Raw genomic sequence first — 19,567 nt, forward strand, 5'->3', positions numbered from 1 at the left:
ATTTTATAAGTTATTTAACTTTTAGGACGTTCAAAAATTATAAATTTAAATTAAATAAGATATTAAAAAATTTATTATATTGTTATTATGTGTAATAAAATCAAGATAAATATTTATAAAATAATTATTTATAAATATTATAAAATTTATTTATTTATTTTTTTAACAGTATTTAATTTGAAGTAAATATAAAAAATTATATTTAAAGTATTTTTTATTTTTATTCATAATTTTTAATAAATAAAATATATTTTATTTTTTAATTTTATATTCATAATTCTAATAGATAAAAAATATTTTGTTTTTTAAATTTTATATTCAATTTATTAAATTATCTTTAATTTTAAGACTTTTTTAAATTATTAATGTATACTTTTATTATATCTTCTTATTGTATCACATACTATTATTTTCTCTTACTATTATTTCTATCGCACACTATTATTGCCTTATTCTCCTTTCTCATTTTCTTCTTCTCCTCACACCTTCTCTTCACCCAATCGTAATTAATTATCAACAAGTACTATTATCGCAACTTTCAATCTTATCTATCACTTTGATCTATAATCATTTATTATGTTAACTTTTATGAGTCGTTAAAGTGTTGTTAAAAGAATTGGTTTTTGTGTCTTCTGAATATCTAAATGTATAAAAATAATAGTTTTTTCTTGATGTGAATTTTAAGTTGTCTTATTATTCTATTAAAAAAATGTACGACATAAAACATTCAAAATTTTTGCTCAAATTATCAAAATTTGATGTCAGTAATCCTTAAAAATAATATTAAAATATATTATTTTAACTAATATAATAAAAATAGTACATTATTGTAAGTTTTTAACTAATAATTATAAAATTAAGTTGCAATTTAATATAGGCCCTTAGAATAAAAGACTGTCGTTACTTCTTACATTTGACAACTTATATAAGTTGTACGTTTATTTTATTGTGTAAATTAATTAAACTATATTTTATTATTTTATTTTGCATGTTTTGAAATAATAATGCGATCCTACTATAATGATGATATTAATTTTCATAATCTAATATGAACCTTCGTACTATTTTGTTTGTCACTTAAATACTATCCATAAAAAAATAGTTAGTTAAAGTAAAACACGGTATAAAGAGAGTCAAAAAAATTTTTTTTGAATTCAGAGTTCTAATATGTTTCTTAAATCTTAATCATCACTTGATATAACTCATATTTAATAGGTTAAAAAATTCTCTCTCTCTCTCTCTTATATTCTTAACTTCTTCTGTAATAAATTTTTTACAATATCTAATACATAAAATATCACATCCTTATATTTATCTTAAAAGTTAAAAATTAAAAATAAATTATATTAGTATTTTTTAATAAAATTAAAATAAAAAGATAAAAAGCTACTGAAAAGAATAATATTAAGTTTAAGTTATGCTACGTGTACGCCAAAATTAGCCACCAAAGTTCCCCAACTGTATAAAATACATGCTAGAATACAAATACACATTGAAAATAAATTAAAGGGTTAAGTTTGATTTTGGTCCCCAACGTAGAAGTCGAAAATCGGAATGGTCCCCAACTTTTTTTTTGCTACAAAATGGTCCCCAAGGTTATAATTTATTTTAAAATCGTCCCTTGGACGAAAATACCCTTCTCCGATCACCCCAAAATCAACCACCACCACCAGAACAGAAGTCTACGCCCAACCTGAACCACCACCACCACCACCATTATCATCATGGTCATCGTCATCATCATCATCATCAGAACAACAAAATTAAATAGAAACCCAAGTTAAACCAGAACCCACCACCACCACCACCATTATCATCATGGTCATCATCATCATCATCAGAACCATCAACAAAATTGAAAATCAGAAGAACCATCAACCAAAAATAGAACATCAAGCAGAAGCGGAAGAATAGCAGAAGCAATTTTCAGCAATTCAATAACAAAATCTCAACAACAACAACAATAATTCAGCAGCAATTTTCAACAATTCAATACCTTAAAATCAACTAACATAAAATTAAAATCCAGCTAAACTAATCCAGAATCAAATCAAGCATCTAACACTAACCAAAAACAGAAATTGAAAGCAAAATGATAACTGGATTATGAAAATAAAAAACAGAAAAGAGGGGACAGGAAAGGCAGTGGTTGAGCGCGGTGGTCTGGGCATGACAGGAAGGGGCTGGAGGGAGGGTAACGGGCGGCGGTGAGCTCTGATTCCTTCTGTGACAGGGATTGAGGGAGGGGAAGCAGGGAGGCTCGCTGGCGGTGGTGAAGCAGGGGAGGCTCGCCGGCAGTGAGCTTTGGGAAGAAGAAGAAGAAGAAGAAGAAGAGGAAGAAGAAGAGGCGGCGGCGGCGGGCGGTGGTGCGGCGGTATAGCGGAAGAAGAAGAAGAAGAAGAAGAAGAAGAAGAAGAAGAGGCGGCAGCGGCGGGCGGGCAGTGGCCCTTCTCTCCCCCCTCCCCCCTTTCTTTCTTGCTCTCCCCTCCCCTTCTCTGTACCCTTTCTTTCCCTTTTTTTATTTATTTTATATTTATTTTATATTTATTTTATTTTATAATTTTTTTAATGAAGGATAATTTGGTAATAAAAAAATAAAATTGGTAAAAATAACGATTTTAAAACAAATTGAAACCTTGGGGACCATTTTGTAGCAAAAAAAAAGTTGGGGACGATTCCGATTTTCGACCTCTACGTTGGGAACCAAAATCAAACTTAATCCTAAATTAAACTACACATGTATTTATTATACACAAATACATTGGTGGCTGATTTTGGTGTACAAATAGTATTTTTGATTAAATTTTATGTTCTTTTAAACCAGAATATTACAATTTATTAGATTATTATATTATCTTTGTACTACAGAACAAAAAATAAAATTTTATATCTTCTTGTTTTTACTTATTTTACTTTATTTTGGCTAATCTAAATTAGCCGGTATAATATTGTGAAGGTTGAAACTGTTAAAAAATATATAACAGAAAATTTAGATATTTATTATATTATCAGGTTATTTAAAAAAATTAATTCATAGATGTTATTATCTTACCATATCTTTAATGTTATATGTCAATCTAATATTTAATAAAAAAATAATATTAACCAACATAGAACTGATTAAAATTTTAAAAGATAATTAACAAAATATGCATGAGAGTTTTTTCACTTTATTATTGATAGATACATATTTTTTTTTGTATCTTTTATATGCCAATCAAATAATCAATACTATATGCCAAACAAATAATATTTAATTAATTAATTTTTTTGAAATATAAATTATTTATTTTAATTTAATTATAAACAAATTTGCATGTACTTAAATGTCAGAACTCTACATTGTTAATAATTTAGGAAATAAATATATTAATATTTTAATAAATCATTGGTAGTTGCAAAAATTTTTTTGCGTCTTTTTTATGTCAATCAAATAAGAATTTAATTTTGATATCCTATTAGTGTAAAAATAGTTTTACACGTGCTAATCACCATCAAAATTAAACTCATCAAATCATAAGGGCTATATGTCAAACAAATAATATTGTGGAATACAAAATTACTAAATTTTTTGTTGTATAATTTATTTAATTTAATTTAAAAATAAATATTATGTACTCAAATTTTAATTATAATACTTTACATAATCAATAATTTAGAAAATTAAAAAAATATCATTAAATACAAAGCAGTTTAAAAAAAATGAGATTTAACTAAAAGGTAAATATTGATGCACTCAAAATTTAAAAAAATATTCTACATAATCAATAATTTAAAAAATTTTAAAAATAATTTTATCTTGTACAAAATCGTTTAAAAAATAAAAAAGAATTAACAAAATAATTTATGAGAATTCTTCGGTTCATTATTGATAGGTATATACATGTAAAAAAATTCAAAAACAAATATTAGATAAAATTTTTTTTTAAAATTAAATTGATGAGAGAAAACTTTGGATGTGAAAGATAGATTAAAAATATATAAGAATTAATACAGTAAGTACACTGAAGAGAAAGAAAAATGAGGGTGAAAGTTATGCATGAAATTAATAACCGCAGTAAAACGATATAAAATTTGCAATTGTAGTTAATGGAAGCGAGAAAAAGATGGAGGCGATACAATCACGATGTTGAAGGAAGGAGAATGATAGCAACAGTAATAATACAGAAAAGTGCACCTAACTGTGAGAGAGGAGAAGCACTAAAAATTGAATACATAAAGAATATACCCAAAATAAAACGATAAGATCGATAAAAAATTATTTATCACCCATAATTATTTTTTTTCCTCCTTTCATATATGGCGTCAAAAATCAACATTTAGCATAGTCATTATCTAGTTCAGAAAATCACAAAAACTCATCCAAATAATTGGTTACATACAGAGAAGCATATTCAGAAATGGAAAGAGAAATAAAAAAAAATTGAAAACAGATAAAATTAATAAAAATGATAAATTATTGGAATAAAGAATTGAAGAAGAGGTTATGGTTCCTACAACTATTAGTGAAATAAAGAATAAAAATGAGATAGAAGAACATGTGTTACTGTTAACGGTGGAAGTTCTTTTATTTAAATAACTCCGTATCGACATTATATATTGTTATAGATTTCTATTTGCCTATTCTAATTGTAGTCAATCGGGTTACTCCTGTGTTTGTGGCACCTCCACTTGTGTTGGGCATTAGAGTTGAAATTGAAGTTGTATCAGTTGATATATCAACTTGTTTTCTTGTCGAATCATCTCCCGATAAGTTGCACGTCTTCTAGTTAGGTGTTGCTATCTTTGTTCTTCAGTCATGTTCTGTTCTGTTCAAGTGGTCGACGTTGACGTGATTGTTGATTTCGTGATAGCAAGATGCAGAGAAAAAAAACGTTTGCGAGACCAAAATTAAAAGTGAAGGAGTAATTTAATTTTCTTGGTGGTTAAGTACGACTTGTTAGAATATAATTAGGATCAATTAGTATTATTTAGTATATCTGAATTATCTATGGTAGCCTAGAAAAGGCATGGAATAGGCAACAAAACATTAAAAATCATTGAAAACTACATGACCTGGTTGGCATCACTTCTGGTCTACATTATCAGAATCAACTGCAGGTTCATAACTAGGGTTACTTGCTTCTGTTGTGGTTGTTTCATCAACTCTTCTACCAGCATCATCCTCTAAAACATCCTCCATCAAGTCTTCCTCTCCAATATTGATGTCTTCCACATCTTCATCATCTTCATTGTTGCTTCCACCAGGTATTTTCCTTTTCTTTGGACCATGCTCAAGCCTATGTGTATCCAATTCTTTGTCCATAGTTTCCTGTAAATCTTGGTCGTTATTTACTTTCCGAGCTTTTCTTGCATTCTGCCATCTTTCCATATCTTTCTCAACGTTTGCAAGGTACTGCTCCCCAATTTGTTTCTGATACTCAGACACTTCCTCTCTCCTTGCATTCTTCCATTCTAGAAAAGCCTCTTCTTTCTGCTTCTCAAATATCGCAGCATCTTCATGGAATGGCTTCTTAGGTAAATAATATATGGGAGGCTCTGTCTTAGTCCTTATAAAATTTCCAAGTTTTTTATGATGTTCACTCCACTTAAGAAACAACAATTCCAGCTTCTTTTCTTCAGTTTTAGCAGCCACACGTGCCCGAAGTGTCAAGTCTCTCCTGCGTTTTTCAGCAATTTGTTCACGCTCTTCTTTCCTTAGCCTTTCGCTTTCTTCACGTGCTCTTTGCTCAGCCCTTTGCAAAGAAGTAGATCTCCCCATGTATGCCTCTGTTCCTGAGAGTTTCATGTCTTCCTTTCTAAATTTCTCCAAAGTTCCAAGAAGCTGACCAATCATTCTCTTGTTCCTGTTAACCAAGCGAGGATCATCATTCTTTGGCAATACCCTTGGAACGGGTTCTGCAGCAGGAGGGTCCGAGTCCATGTTGGAATTTCTGTCTCTCCTAGACCACCCAGTCTGGTGTTGAGAAATAGATTGATTAGTAACACTGGCCTCATTAGTGTTAACACTCTTCGGTGCATGAGCAGGATCATCCTGAATCAATTCTCCCTCCTCCTCTACCCTGACAACAGCAGAAGAAAGCCGGCGTTTAGCAGGAGGTTGACCTTCCGGTTCATTCCTGTCTCCATGGGGAGGAAAGGGTTGTCGGCGAGGAGCTGAGAAGGCACCCCTTCGAAGGCCTCGAGGATCACGAAGCCGCTCCGTAATCGCGCGCTGTTGGCGGAGAAGCTCATCGATCTCATTGCGGAGCTGCTCCTCTGACTTCTCCACCACAGTGCCCCTGCTGCCCATCCGCACTTCTCGGTTTTCCAATGAATCAGACAATTTTACACGCAATATAAAAGGGTATTTATAGGTACTAAGAAAATCGTAATAATAAAGACGTAATAATAAAGACGTAATCTCCTATAATAAATATTCAGAAATACTAAATAATACTAATTGATCCTAATTATATTCTAACAAGACTGAAGGTGGATCAGTTTTTTATTGAAGGTGGGTCCGTTTTTAAATTGAGTATGTGGTAGCAATTTTTTAATTGGAAGAAAATTAGTTTTAAAATATGTCGTCGGGTTGAAAGTGAATTAGTTTGATAAAAAATGGAGGACGTAGTAACAATTATATTGAATTCAGTGTTTAACCAACATAAAAAAAATAGGGATAAAATAAGGAGAAGAAATTGGATACCAAACTTTCCTATTCCATTATACATTGGTATAATCTATTATATATTGGTATAGATTTGATTAAGAAATAAGAAGTACTTTTCTATATGTAATTTTTTTTTAAATATAAACAATAGATATCAGAAAAATATATAAACAGTGTATTGTAATTTAATTAATTGGTATAGATTTAATTAAGGAGTACACGTTTATATGTATTTTTTTTAAAATAAACAATAGACATCAGAAATATTTAAACAGTGTATTGTAATTTAATTAATTTTGTTATAGAATATCAACAAATTATGTTATTACTTGAAATAAAATGAATCGGTTTTAAACTCTGTCATGAGTAAAGCTAATTTAAAAATAAAAAATAAAAAAAATTAAATACATAGTAACTTTTTTTTATTAAGAGTGAAGTGGGTAAATCCTTTTCTGGAACAAAAAAAGAAAGAGGATAAAATGGGAAGAAGGAATTGGATACCAAATTTCCATATCCCCATTATATATTGGTATAGATAAATAAATGTGTATGACACAAATCAGGCTAATCTGATTCATTCCAAATAAAATAAAATGTATATATCTATATATTATTATACATTCGAAATCGTCCATGGTATTTGTAATGCAAAGGTCTTTAGGATACATGCATCTGCTAACTGCTAAAACAGTGGATGGAAAACAAGGGAAAGAAGTAAAATTTAAAGGATCAATCAAACAGTGCTACTCACACAATGTTCTGGAAACCTAACAATATGCAGACTCATCCCAGAGGATTATGATCAAATAGATCTTCTTTTTGACCTGCAAATATAGAGGAAACCAGCAATTAGACATCTCTATAATACAGTGGCATATACATATACAACTTATAAACTATGAATTTAATTTTGATGCACTGTCAATGTAAAGTAGTTTTACACGTGTATCCAATTACGTAATGCCATATCAGTAAAAATAACTTCTTTTCACATTGACCACTTGAATGGTCATCCAAAAGAACGGATGTAACTGCACGACTGTGTAAAACGCTTTACGATGTTAGTACATCAAAATTAAACTCATAAATTATTACACGAATGTTGATATTCATGATCATACATAGTAATTAAGGTAAGCATAGGAGTATATAGAAGAGCCTGCTTGATATTTCTTTTTCTCATGTCATAGAAACTCCCTTTTTCACACAGTTGGCAATCTTTGCAATACTTAAAGAGCAAGAAAAAGTAAAGCCAAAAACTAAACTAATTAGAAGTTGCTGCCAGGGGAGGGTGGTTTCCTACCTTTCAGCTTTGTTTAATTAGCTTGAATCTACTTTGCATACAAAGCTATTATGCTATTTGACCAGCTTCAGTTTTTCATGGTTGGCATGACTGTTTCAAAAGCTTCCACTAGCAGCCCCACCTTTCTTTTCCGAGCTGGGGTTAGTTGCGAAACAACCTGTCGAAGCGCATAATCAAGCATCCATTCTTCTGTGCCTTTCCTTCCTGCCATGTCTAGATGCCTTAAGTTAACCTTTTCTGCTTCTGGATCAAGCTCTATTGGCAGATATCTAGGCCCTCTTGGGTTGAATTTTCTCACTTTTTCCAATGACTTGATGAATCTCCTAAGCAGGATCACCTTTCTAAGATTGCTCCAGCTTCTAGGTAATTTCCTGTCCGGGTTGTTTCCTTCCTTTGATTCTGTTTGATCTTCCTTTTCGCATTTTTCGGTTATTCCATTTCCAAATGCCATCCTTGGTTCCTCTTGGTTGTCTTTGCTGAACACTCTTTCAGCACCATTGGATTGTTTGGAGCCGTCGACTGAAATTGTGTTTTCAGTGATCAATTGTCTGTCTGGTGTATGTTCAAGATCATCCGGGATGATTGAATCAATTGCTTCTTCTACCATCTTGATGGCTTCAAGCTGTTGGCGTTCAACTTCTTGGTCAGCTAGACCATGATCCTTCATGTCCATACCTTGATTCATCATTGGTGTACTTTCACATGAAACTGAGGTGTCTCTTGATCTGCTACCTTCATACTCAGATTCTTTCCCATCTGCTCCATCAATTACTAACTTGGAATCATTTTCTCCTGAACCGGATACCATGTGCTTATACACCAAGTACCATAGTCCTGTGTAGTTCTGCTTCTCTGGCTGAGTCTCAGATTCTGCATTAGCATTATTAGGATCTTCAGATTGCTCATGCATAAGGATATTATCTTTCTCTGTCCTTTCTTCTGTGTCTGTTTTTGGTTCCCCTAGTTGGTCTGAAGGTTCTCCTGAACCAACCAAATTAGTTCCAAGTGTCCTGACAAGACCTTTTAGTATAAAACTTTTCGAATTAGAAAATTGTTCTGTATTGGCATCAATCTTGGTTTCAAAATCTCGTTGGGGTGAGCCAGATTGGCTTGTTGGGTTTCTTTTGTTTGAATCCAGTATTGAGTCTTCTGGAACTTCACTGAGTATCCCACTGAATGGAGTCTCCTCATGATGAATATTATCATTTCCAGTTAATGCCTTCTCCCCATTATCATAACTGCTGGCTATACTGTGTGTGGCATTTGATTTTTCTTTGACGGTTCCAGATGCAGAAATATTCTCAACTGCCTTGGTCCCAAGACTTTCAAGACATCTTTCTTTAAGCACAACAGAATTGTGCAGTTCAGGCATTGTATTATAACAAGCATTATCTGCAAATTCAATAATAATATTATGAGAACATGGATGCTTTTCCAAGCAACATATCTTATTAGAATAACCATAAATCTGTACCTTTTTCTGTTTCTTTCTTGCTGTGATTCGAGGAGTCATCAAGGGACCGAACTGGATTGGCTCGATTCTCAATTGTTGCAGAAGACAATGGGGCATTTTGAGCATCTTGAAATGGAAGAATTGTTTCAAAAGCTTCTACTAGAAGTGAAACTCTTTGCCTTTGAGCTGGTTCTAGTTTAGAAATGACCTTCTGAAGTGCATAATCAAGCATCCATTCATCAGCGCTTTGTTTCTCTTCAGCTGTTTGCCGCTTGAGAAAAACTTTTTCTGCTTCAAACTCAGAATCTAATGGCAAATGTCTGGGTTGCCTAAAATTCAACTTTCTCACCTTGTCCAGTGCCTTCACAAACCTTCTCAACAGGATTAGCTTCTTCAGATTGCTCCAGCTCTTCGGTGTTTTCTGGTCAGGTTTGGATCCCATTCCTTGCCCTGTTATCTCTTCTGCTTGACTGCTCAAGTTTTCGTCTTTCAGCAATGTATCTTCTTTAGGAGATTCTTCAGATATTGAGACACTCCCTTCCCCAGTTTTATCTTCATTCTTTTCTAAGAGCTCCTCATCGGGACCGGAGCCTCTAGACTTAGAACCATCATCAGAAGCAAGGTCTTCTGTTTCCGGAAGAAGAATTTCATCAAATGCTTTCTGGACCAAGTCAATCACACTCTTATTTTCATCATACACAGCCTGGTCCCTTTCGCACTGATCCTGAATGGAAGAGCTGTTTACTACATCAAATGAGTGAGCTCCTTTCCCTACTCCTCTCTTATCATTCCCATCATTTGGATGCTTTTCTTCCCTCTCTGGGTTACCTAACATGGCATGCTTATACACCAAGTGCCACATTTTCATATATCTATCATTCCCTTCCTGTATTCTATAAGCAGGCTTAGCTTCTTTCTGCAAAGAACACACCTGCATTACTTCATTATCTCCTTCTTTTTCTTCACCACTGGTGGCTACTTCTCCCTCCAATATCTCAATATCAAAAGAAGAAGGCTTAACCACATCAACTAATGTTGATTTCTCAAAGGCATCATACCTGAAGTTGTTATTTTCTTCATCCTCTCCCATAGAACTGCCACCTTCACCAAATGTGGATCCTTCATTGTCAACAGCCCTAATACTTGAGTCCTTTACCTTCCTTTTCCCATTCTGAATGTTAGATATGCCACTTTCAGTGTTAACAATTCCGGTTTTCTGAGCAACTTTCCTTGAATTACCAGACTTATTTGACCTGGTAGCAGCTCTACCATCCATTTTCATGCTCCTTTGGGCCTTCAACTGACGCCTCCTCATAGACATAAAGCGTTTCAATGGAGGCAAATCCTTGTGCCGATGACCGTGAAGGGAACAGTAACTGTATGGACAAACCTTCACTGCTGATACTTCTTGAGAACCATTTTCGTCAAGTGGCAATTCATTGTGATCAGAGAAATGGGAATCCTTGAGAGTTGAAGAACATGTGGCTCTATGCAAGCATGATTCTGTGGACAGAGAGATGTGATGATGGCCTTTGTCCATGGAAGCTTTCCTTGATTTGGAAGTAGGCATCTTTGCTAGGATCCTCACAGGCTTCAAGCTCAATCTTCTTGTAAGAACTCTCTGGGGTTTGTTACCACCATCATAAGATTGTGTATCATCACTGTCACAAATGGATTCAGATACTTTTCTTGTTGATTTTTGGCCATTCAGAGTTCCAATCTTGATTGATCTTGATGACTTGAGTTTCCTCCTCACATCATTCCTTCCGGATATCTTTCTGCTCAGACTCCTCTTCAGTTTCACAGTTGTGAATAGCATTTGTGTATTCTGCAGACAAGAATCAAGAATCCATGTCAGAGATTCAAGAAAGACTTCACATCTATGGCTCTATAAGGTACAGTTCCACAAGAATCAAGACTCAAGAAGGAATGCATATTTTTCATTTTATCCTTTTCACAAACACTGAAGCTGCCCAAAATCAAGCTTTTACAAATTTATCAAGAATCAGTAAACTTTCTTTTTACCTGAAAGCTCTCCTTTGCATGAGAGCTACTTGTACCCTTCATGTAATGAGGTGATGAATCTGACATCTCAATTGGGGTTGTTGGCATTTCTGAACTTTCTGTTGCAAAAGATGAGAGAATGGAGAGATTCTCATGCTTGGATTTCCCTCTTCTATTGGTTGATCTCATGCTTGAAAATCTGGGAAACCTTATTGATCTCATTTTCTTCAGTTTCTTCCCAGATCCCAACCTTCCTATGCTTTCATGCTGAAAAGAAAGCGAGTCCTCTGTTTCAGGCACACTTTCAGATTCAACCTCTAGATTGATCATTCTGCAGAAGTGCAGAACACATTCAACACATTGAAATAAAATTTGGTGGAAAAACAAATAAATTCTAGATTGAGTAATGAAAACAAATTAACAAAATTAAATGGTCTGGCACCTATTTGTGAAAATGCTCCAGAGAAGTGTGTGTAGTGTACTTTGTTCTTTGTTGTATAGCTGTGTACCAGTTTTCTTAGTTGCACTTTGATATTAAAATTAATGGAGGAATTAAAAAAATTATATATATTAATAAAAAGAAAAAAAAGCTATGGCTCTTGAGATTTACGTCTAGGAATTGGAATTGAAATTGTCAAGAGATTTTTTTTTTCTTTAATTTATAAAAAAAAAAGTGAAATGGAGACATTGGAGTGCTTGACTAGTAGGCAAGAAAGGAAGATTCTCTTGCATTTAATTGACCTGGCCTATGGTCAATACTCAATAGAAATATAGAATTCGACGTGATAACAACTCAATTTTATTTTATTTATTATTATTTTATTTTGGAAACATGATGACAATCATGATTTCACGGCTTGTACGTTTCGTTTGTGAATTGTGATCTCCAAACTATATTTTAATATTGAAAAAGTATAGGGTACCAACATATTATCTGTCAATTTATTGTCAATAATAATTAATTATTATATTTTAAATACATATATAAAGAGACACATTCAAAAAATATGTCTATAAAGACATTTCTATTAAACACAACTGTTCATACCCTGGCCCAATAAATAGGACCCAGGATCCAAGCAAAAAAGCCCAACCCAAAGGGGTTGGCCCTCCCCCAGTACCGGCCTTCATCCCCAGAAGTCGGTACTGAACACGACCTACTCCAAAGAAGTCGGATACGAGGGTTAGCTGGCAGATAACACTCATTCGAATGAGTAACTGCCCCTAGAAACTCTCTAACCACTTCATAGAGCCATATCTTAACCTCCCTAAGATATGGGAACGGTTATCCACCTAAAAAGGTGGCACTACTTCAGCGGTGGTTATTGGTTCACCACTATAAATACCCTGACATCCCTCAGGTATCACTAAGTCCCAATACATTCTCAACTTGCTCACACTCTTGCTAACTTAGGCATTGGAGTGTCATTGCAGGTACCACCCCCCATTCTTCCAGACGCACAAGTCGAACGGAGGAACACCGAGTTTCAGGTGCACCAGCTGGCCACCTCCCTCACACGTTTGGGTCAACCAACGTCATCCGGCCCACTAATCTCCGGTTACCCACCGTAACATTGGCGCCGTTGCCGGGGACCCGAGAGATTGACCAGTGATGGCGGAAAGATCCCCTGAAGAAGGTCATGTGGAGACAGATTCTGATCAAGAGAATTTGAACACCGGAAACAATGAAGCAGATCAGAACCTCCACCAGGAAGCTAATGATCAAAATAAGGAAGGTACTTCCGGAATCAAAAATCCGAAGGCAAACTCCTCGGAGGGGCGCGAGTCAGAAAAAGAAGGACCCCCTCTCGCTAGTGAGCTTATGGGGCTAATTCATAGCCGCCTCGAGCAGCTAGAGCAGGAGCGGGAACGACAAAGGGAAGCTGAAAAGAACCTAAAAGAGGAGATGGAGCGACGAAAAGAGTTAGAAAGAAAACTCTTAAAGTTAGAATCCTCCCTCAAGGGTCGGAATTCCCAAGGCGATAGAGAAGATTCTCCCTTAGGAGAGAAAGATCCGTTTAGCGAGGACATAATGAGGGCAAAAGTTCCGAGAAACTTTAGAAGCCCCGATATGGACCTCTACGATGGAACCACCGATCCAAAGCATCATCTGAGCAACTTTAAAAGTCGGATGTATCTGACCGACGCTTCAGACGCTACGCGATGCAAAGCTTTCCCGACAACCTTGTCCAAAGCAGCGATGAAGTGGTTCGACAGTCTCCCTCCGAGGTCAATTACCAGTTTTGAAGACCTCTCAAGAAAATTCTTGATGAGGTTCTCCATCCAGAAGGACAAAGTAAAACATGCACCAAGCCTCCTGGGAATAAAACAGGAGGTCGGGGAGTCCTTACGGGCCTATATGGAAAGATTCAACAAAGCATGTTTGGAGATTCAAGACCTGCCCACCGAAGCGGTCATCATGGGGCTAGTCAATGGTCTTAGAGAAGGTCCCTTCTCACAGTCCATATCAAAAAGACACCCCGCCTCTTTAAATGATGTACAGGAAAGAGCTGAAAAGTACATCAATATGGAAGAAAACGCTAGGCTAAGAGACCCGAGTTTGCGAATCGGGCCCCCTCCCTCAACGAAAGAAAGGGAGAGGGAAGCGAAGAAGAAGGAAGAGCTCGGCCTTGATAGGCCAAGAAAATATCACTCTTATACTCCATTGAAAGTTCCTGTAGTGGACGTATACAGAGAAATTTGCAATACTGAAAGGCTGCCTCCCCCCAGACCCATCAAGAATAAAAAAGGGGGGAGCCGCAGTGATTACTGCGAGTACCATAAGATATATGGATACTCCACAAACGACTGTTACGACCTTAAAAATGTGATAGAAAAGCTAGCCAGAGAAGGTCGGCTTGACAGATATCTCATAGAAAGGTCGGACGGTCATGGAAAAAGAAAGCGAGAAGATGCGGATAGAAGAGATCCACCACCACAAACTCCGGAGAGACATATCCATATGATCTCAGGAGGATTTGCGGGAGGGGGACTCACAAAATCCTCCCGAAAAAGACACCTCAAGAGAGTCTACCAGGTCGAAGAGGGGTCCCCCGATCTTCCGACCATTTCATTCACAAAGGAAGACGGGCGAGGAGTAATCCCTGGGCACGATGACCCAGTGGTAATTACTATGATCCTGGCAAATGCCCATCTACACAGAACCCTAGTAGACCAAGGAAGCTCAGCAGACATCCTCTTTAAGCCCGCTTTCGACAAGCTAGGTTTAGATGAGAAAGAGTTAAGAGCCTACCCCGACACCTTATACGGATTAGGTGACACGCCGATAAAGCCACTAGGATTTTTACCCCTCCACACCACCTTTGGAAAGGGGGAAAAATCAAAGACTCTGAGTATAGACTTCATAGTCATCGACGTGGGGTCGGCTTATAATGCTTTAATCGGCAGGGCTACCCTTAATCGACTTGGAGCGGTGGTATCGACGCCCCACCTATGCATGAAGTTCCCGACCTCGTCGGGAATAGCGACGGTGAGGGGAGATCAGAAGCTGGCAAGGAAGTGCTACAATGAAAGCCTAAACCTGAGAGGAAAAGGCAGAGAAGTCCACACAATAGAACTCGGGGGAGCAAGGAAATTCAGGTCGGCGAAGAGGAAGGAAAAAACACTCACATAGGAGCCAACCTAGGGGAAACCCTAAGACAAGGGTTGACTAGGCTCCTAAGAGATAACTCCGATCTCTTCGCCTGGAAGGCCTCCGACATGCCTGGGATAGATCCCGAGCTCATGTCTCACAAGCTCTCGGTCTACTCAGGGTCTCGACCTGTACAACAAAGAAGACGCAAGCTCGGCCCAGAGCGAGCCCTAGTAGTAGAAGAACAAGTGCAGGCGCTCCTAGAAGCCGGCTTCATCAGAGAAGTCAAATACCCAACATGGCTAGCCAATGTAGTGCTAGTCAAAAAACAAAATGGTAAATGGAGAATGTGCGTCGACTATACCGACTTAAATAAGGCATGTCCCAAGGACCCCTATCCACTACCAAGCATTGACGCCCTAGTGGACTCTAGCTCGGGGTATCAATACCTGTCATTCATGGACGCCTACTCAGGGTATAACCAAATCCCGATGTACGAACCAGACCAGGAAAAAACATCATTCATCACGCCCAGAGCCAACTATTGCTACGTGGTCATGCCATTTGGATTGAAAAATGCAGGGGCCACATACCAGAGGCTGATGAATAAGGTGTTTGCCCCCCACTTAGGGAGCTTAATGGAAGCCTATGTCGACGATATGCTGGTAAAAACCAAGGAAGAAGTGGACCTCCTATCCGACCTCTCACAAGTCTTTGATACCATAAGGTTGCACGGGATGAGACTAAACCCTGCAAAGTGCGCCTTCGCAGTGGAGGCAGGAAAATTTCTAGGATTCATGCTAACACAAAGAGGGATCGAAACCAATCCCGACAAGTGTAGAGCTATCCTAGAGATGAAAAGCCCGACTTGTTTGAGAGAAGTCCAACAGCTGAATGGCCGACTAGCAGCTCTCTCCAGATTTTTGGCAGGATCAGCATTAAGATCCCTTCCACTATTCTCCCTACTAAAAAAGGGGCACCAGTTTGAGTGGACCCCCGAATGCGAGGAGGCATTCCAGGAGTTCAAAAAGTTTTTGAGCCAGCCTCCTATCTTGACCCGACCTATAGCCGGAAAAGACCTCATCCTATACCTCTCCGTGGCAGACAGGGCTGTCTCAGCAGCCTTGATAAGAGAAGAGGAGGTCAGGCAACACCCAATCTACTTCATCAGTAAAGTTCTACAGGGCCCTGAGCTAAGGTACCATAAATTAGAAAAGTTTGCCTACTCCTTAGTAATAGCCTCTCGAAGGCTACGGCCTTACTTTCAGGCTCACACAATAAGAGTCCGCACGAACCAACCCATGAAGCAGATCCTCCAAAAAACGGATATTGCAGGAAGAATGGTACAATGGGCAATAGAGCTCTCCGAGTTCGACTTAAAGTATGAAACTCGGACGGCGATTAAAGCCCAGTGCCTCGCCGACTTCGTTGCTGAATATGCAGGGGATCAAGAGGACAAACCGACTACCTGGGAACTCTACGTGGATGAATCCTCCAATAAAACAGGAAGCGGCGCAGGCATAATATTGGTAGATGAAAGGGGAACCCAGATAGAAGTTTCCCTCAAGTTCGAATTCCTAGCTTCAAATAATCAGGCAGAATACGAAGCCTTGATCGCAGGATTGAAGCTGGCTGAAGAAGTCGGTGCTACGAAAGTGATGGTATACAGCGACTCCCAGGTGGTGACCTCTCAAATAAGTGGGGAGTACCAGGCAAAAGACCCAACTATGAAAAGGTACTTGGAGAAAGCCTCGGAGCTCTTGGGGCGCTTTGCAGAAACCGAGGTGAAGCACATAACTCGGGATCTAAACAGCAGAGCAGACGCCCTATCCAAGCTAGCAAGTACCAAGCCAGGAGGAAATAACAGAAGCTTGATTCAAGAGACCCTCCAGGAACCCTCAGTGGTAAAAACAGAAGACACACTAGAAGTCTTTGAAGTGGTCGGATTAAACCTCGGATGGATGAACCCCTTAGTCGAATACCTAAAATTCGACATCCTCCCTAAGGAGGAAAAAGAAGCCCAGAAAATCCGAAGGGAAGCACAACATTATACTTTGGTGAAAAATGTTCTCTACAGAAGGGGAATATCAACACCATTGTTAAAGTGTGTACCGACCTTAAAAACCACCGAGGTGTTGGAGGAGGTACATAGCGGAATCTGCGGGAACCATCTCGGAGCCAGGTCATTGGCCAGGAAAGTAATCCGAGCTGGATTTTACTGGTCAACCTTACAGAAAGATGCCACAGAATTTGTGAAAAAGTGCCAGCCATGCCAAATGCATGCAAATTTCCACGTGGCCCTCCCAGAAGAGCTCATTAGTATCACTTCTCCATGGCCCTTTGCAAGGTCCTTTTCCCCAAGCGCCAGGACAAGTTAAATACCTAATAGTGGGAATAGATTACTTCACAAAGTGGATAGAAGCAGAACCACTGGCCACCATCACTGCACAGAGGAGTTGGAGGTTCCTCTACAAAAATATAATCACAAGGTATGGGATACCTTATTCCATTACCACAGATAACAGAACCCAGTTCACCGACTCCACCTTTAGAAGCCTGGTAGCCAGTATGAAAATTAAACACCAGTTCACCTCGGTGGAACACCCACAAGCCAATGGGCAAGCCGAAGCAGCCAACAAAGTCATTCTGGCAGGGCTGAAGAAAAGGTTACAAGACGCGAAAGGGGCTTGGGCTGAAGAGCTCCAACAAGTACTATGGGCTTACAGAACAACTCCCCAATCCGCCACTGGAGAAACACCCTTCCGACTAGTCTATGGCGTAGAAGCCATGATCCCAATAGAGGTCAATGAGCAAAGCCCAAGAGTGATTTTCCACGATGAGATCAGGAATATACAGGGACATAAAGAAGAACTCGACTTGCTCCCTGAAGTCCGAGAAGAAGCTCAGATAAGAGAAGCAGCATTGAAACAAAGGATGACTACAAGGTACAACAAAAAAGTCATTCGAAGGAGTTTCACCCCAGATGACTTAGTCTTAATCAGAAACGACATTGGGGTCAACAAATCTGGGGAGGGAAAGCTCGCCGCCAATTGGAAAGGACCATACAAAATCAAGGAGGTCTTAGGAAAAGGCTATTATAAGGTGACCGACTTAGGCGGCACCGAGTTACCAAGGTCATGGCATGCTTGTAATATGAAAAGGTACTACAGTTAAAAGCAAACCCTACTCCCTGATGTACTCTTTTCCCAGCTTCATGATTTTTTCCCAGAATCAAAGGGTTTTTTCTGAAGAAGGGTTTTTAACGAGGCATCACAGTAGGGGCTAAGGGAAATAAATTAGCAAAAGCCCTTAGTAGCAATAAGGTACCTCCTCAATTAATAAAGAACTCTTTCATTTTAAATATCTCTTTCAAAATTCCCTTTTAAATTTTCTTTCTACGAAACGCGCCGATTTAAGCTCGACAAAACGTAAAAATCCCATGAACCGACCTAGATGGTCGTCAGGATAAAACGACGAGGTACAAGTCGGTGTAAAGAGGCTATAGAAGTCGATCATGATAAACTCGGGATCGGTCCGACTCACAGGGCGGAATGCGAAACCGAGTACAATTAAAATGAATCGCAAAAGTAGCCTAAGTCACGAAAAACTCAATAAAACAAAATTGAGTACTAGGAATACCAAAAGAGATAAGGAAAAACTAAGAAAAAGGCTGCTTTGAGAATCAAGGAAATTCAGAAAAGCAAGCAAGTCCCAAAGAAAAGGTTTTCTCCACAAAAGATCAAAGAGTCAAATAAACCACGAAAAGCATGTGCGCATAAGGTAACTCAAAACCCTTATCCAGAAAGGGAATTTATTTAACGCTAAATTAAACCCCTATTAAAAAGGGGCACCACTGTTTTGTTTACGGCCTTAAAAGGCCAAAATTGTTCAAAACACCAACAAATAAATATAAAGAGTTCAAAAAAGAGGGGCCCACAAGCCGGGCCCCAATAGCCAAAAATCACTTTTTTAGATCACCACCAGCAGGATCAGGGGGAACGCCAGGGGTAGGAGTTGAAGAGGAAGTCGGAGGAACAGTAGAAGAACTCGGAGCGTCCTTAGAGCGAGGAGGGGACTCTACGATCCTCTGCCCCCGAGTCTTTAAATCAGACTCAGATTCCACTATGGGGACAGGAGGATCCACGATGGCACCATCAATAACAACCTTATCAGGGTCCAAAGGAGAAAGGTCCAAGTCAGGAGCAATAACCCCGACCTGTTCCTTGAAAATCCTCCAGGCTTCATCAGCACCATCCGCAATAGAGTCCTCCAACTCGGTGTAGGCCTTCCGAGCGTTCAGTAAGTCGTTCTTTACAGACACAAGATCAGCAAATAAACTATTGTAGCTGGCTTGCGCTGCCTTCCTCAACTCCACCTCCATGTTACATTGGGCTTGCAACTTCTGCCCCTTCTCTCGGAGGCTGTTCCTCTCCCCCTCCAGTTTGGCGACTTTCCCCTCCAACTCCTTCTCATGCTCCTGATATATACGGAGCCTACCCTCCAGCTCCTCGACCCTCGAGGTCGTCCCTAAAGAGATGATGGGAGTCTTCTCAAATATATCCA

General features: G+C 38.1%; 1 protein-coding gene across 2 annotated transcripts; it reads right to left on the minus strand.

Moving 5' to 3' along the window:
* Positions 1–4,913: 4,913 nt before the first annotated feature.
* Positions 4,914–12,202, minus strand: LOC112755915 (uncharacterized). 2 transcript variants are annotated; one of them, XM_072219236.1, is made up of 5 exons: positions 11,855–12,202; positions 11,434–11,743; positions 9,430–11,236; positions 7,956–9,347; positions 7,203–7,476 (listed from the first exon to the last, which is right to left on the minus strand). In XM_072219236.1, exons 2-4 carry the CDS (start codon positions 11,740–11,742, stop codon positions 8,023–8,025), a joined length of 3,441 nt encoding a protein of 1,146 aa, XP_072075337.1. In that variant the 5' UTR covers position 11,743; positions 11,855–12,202; the 3' UTR covers positions 7,203–7,476; positions 7,956–8,022. The 2 variants fall into 2 exon arrangements, with proteins under 2 accessions (XP_072075338.1, XP_072075337.1); XM_072219237.1 differs by lacking the exons at positions 9,430–11,236; positions 11,434–11,743; positions 11,855–12,202 and having other exon boundaries at positions 4,914–7,476; positions 7,956–8,739.
* Between the last annotated feature and the right edge of the window lie 7,365 nt (positions 12,203–19,567).

The sequence above is a fragment of the Arachis hypogaea genome, chromosome 16 (genome assembly GCF_003086295.3).
Source record: "Arachis hypogaea cultivar Tifrunner chromosome 16, arahy.Tifrunner.gnm2.J5K5, whole genome shotgun sequence".
Taxonomy (NCBI): domain Eukaryota; kingdom Viridiplantae; phylum Streptophyta; class Magnoliopsida; order Fabales; family Fabaceae; genus Arachis; species Arachis hypogaea.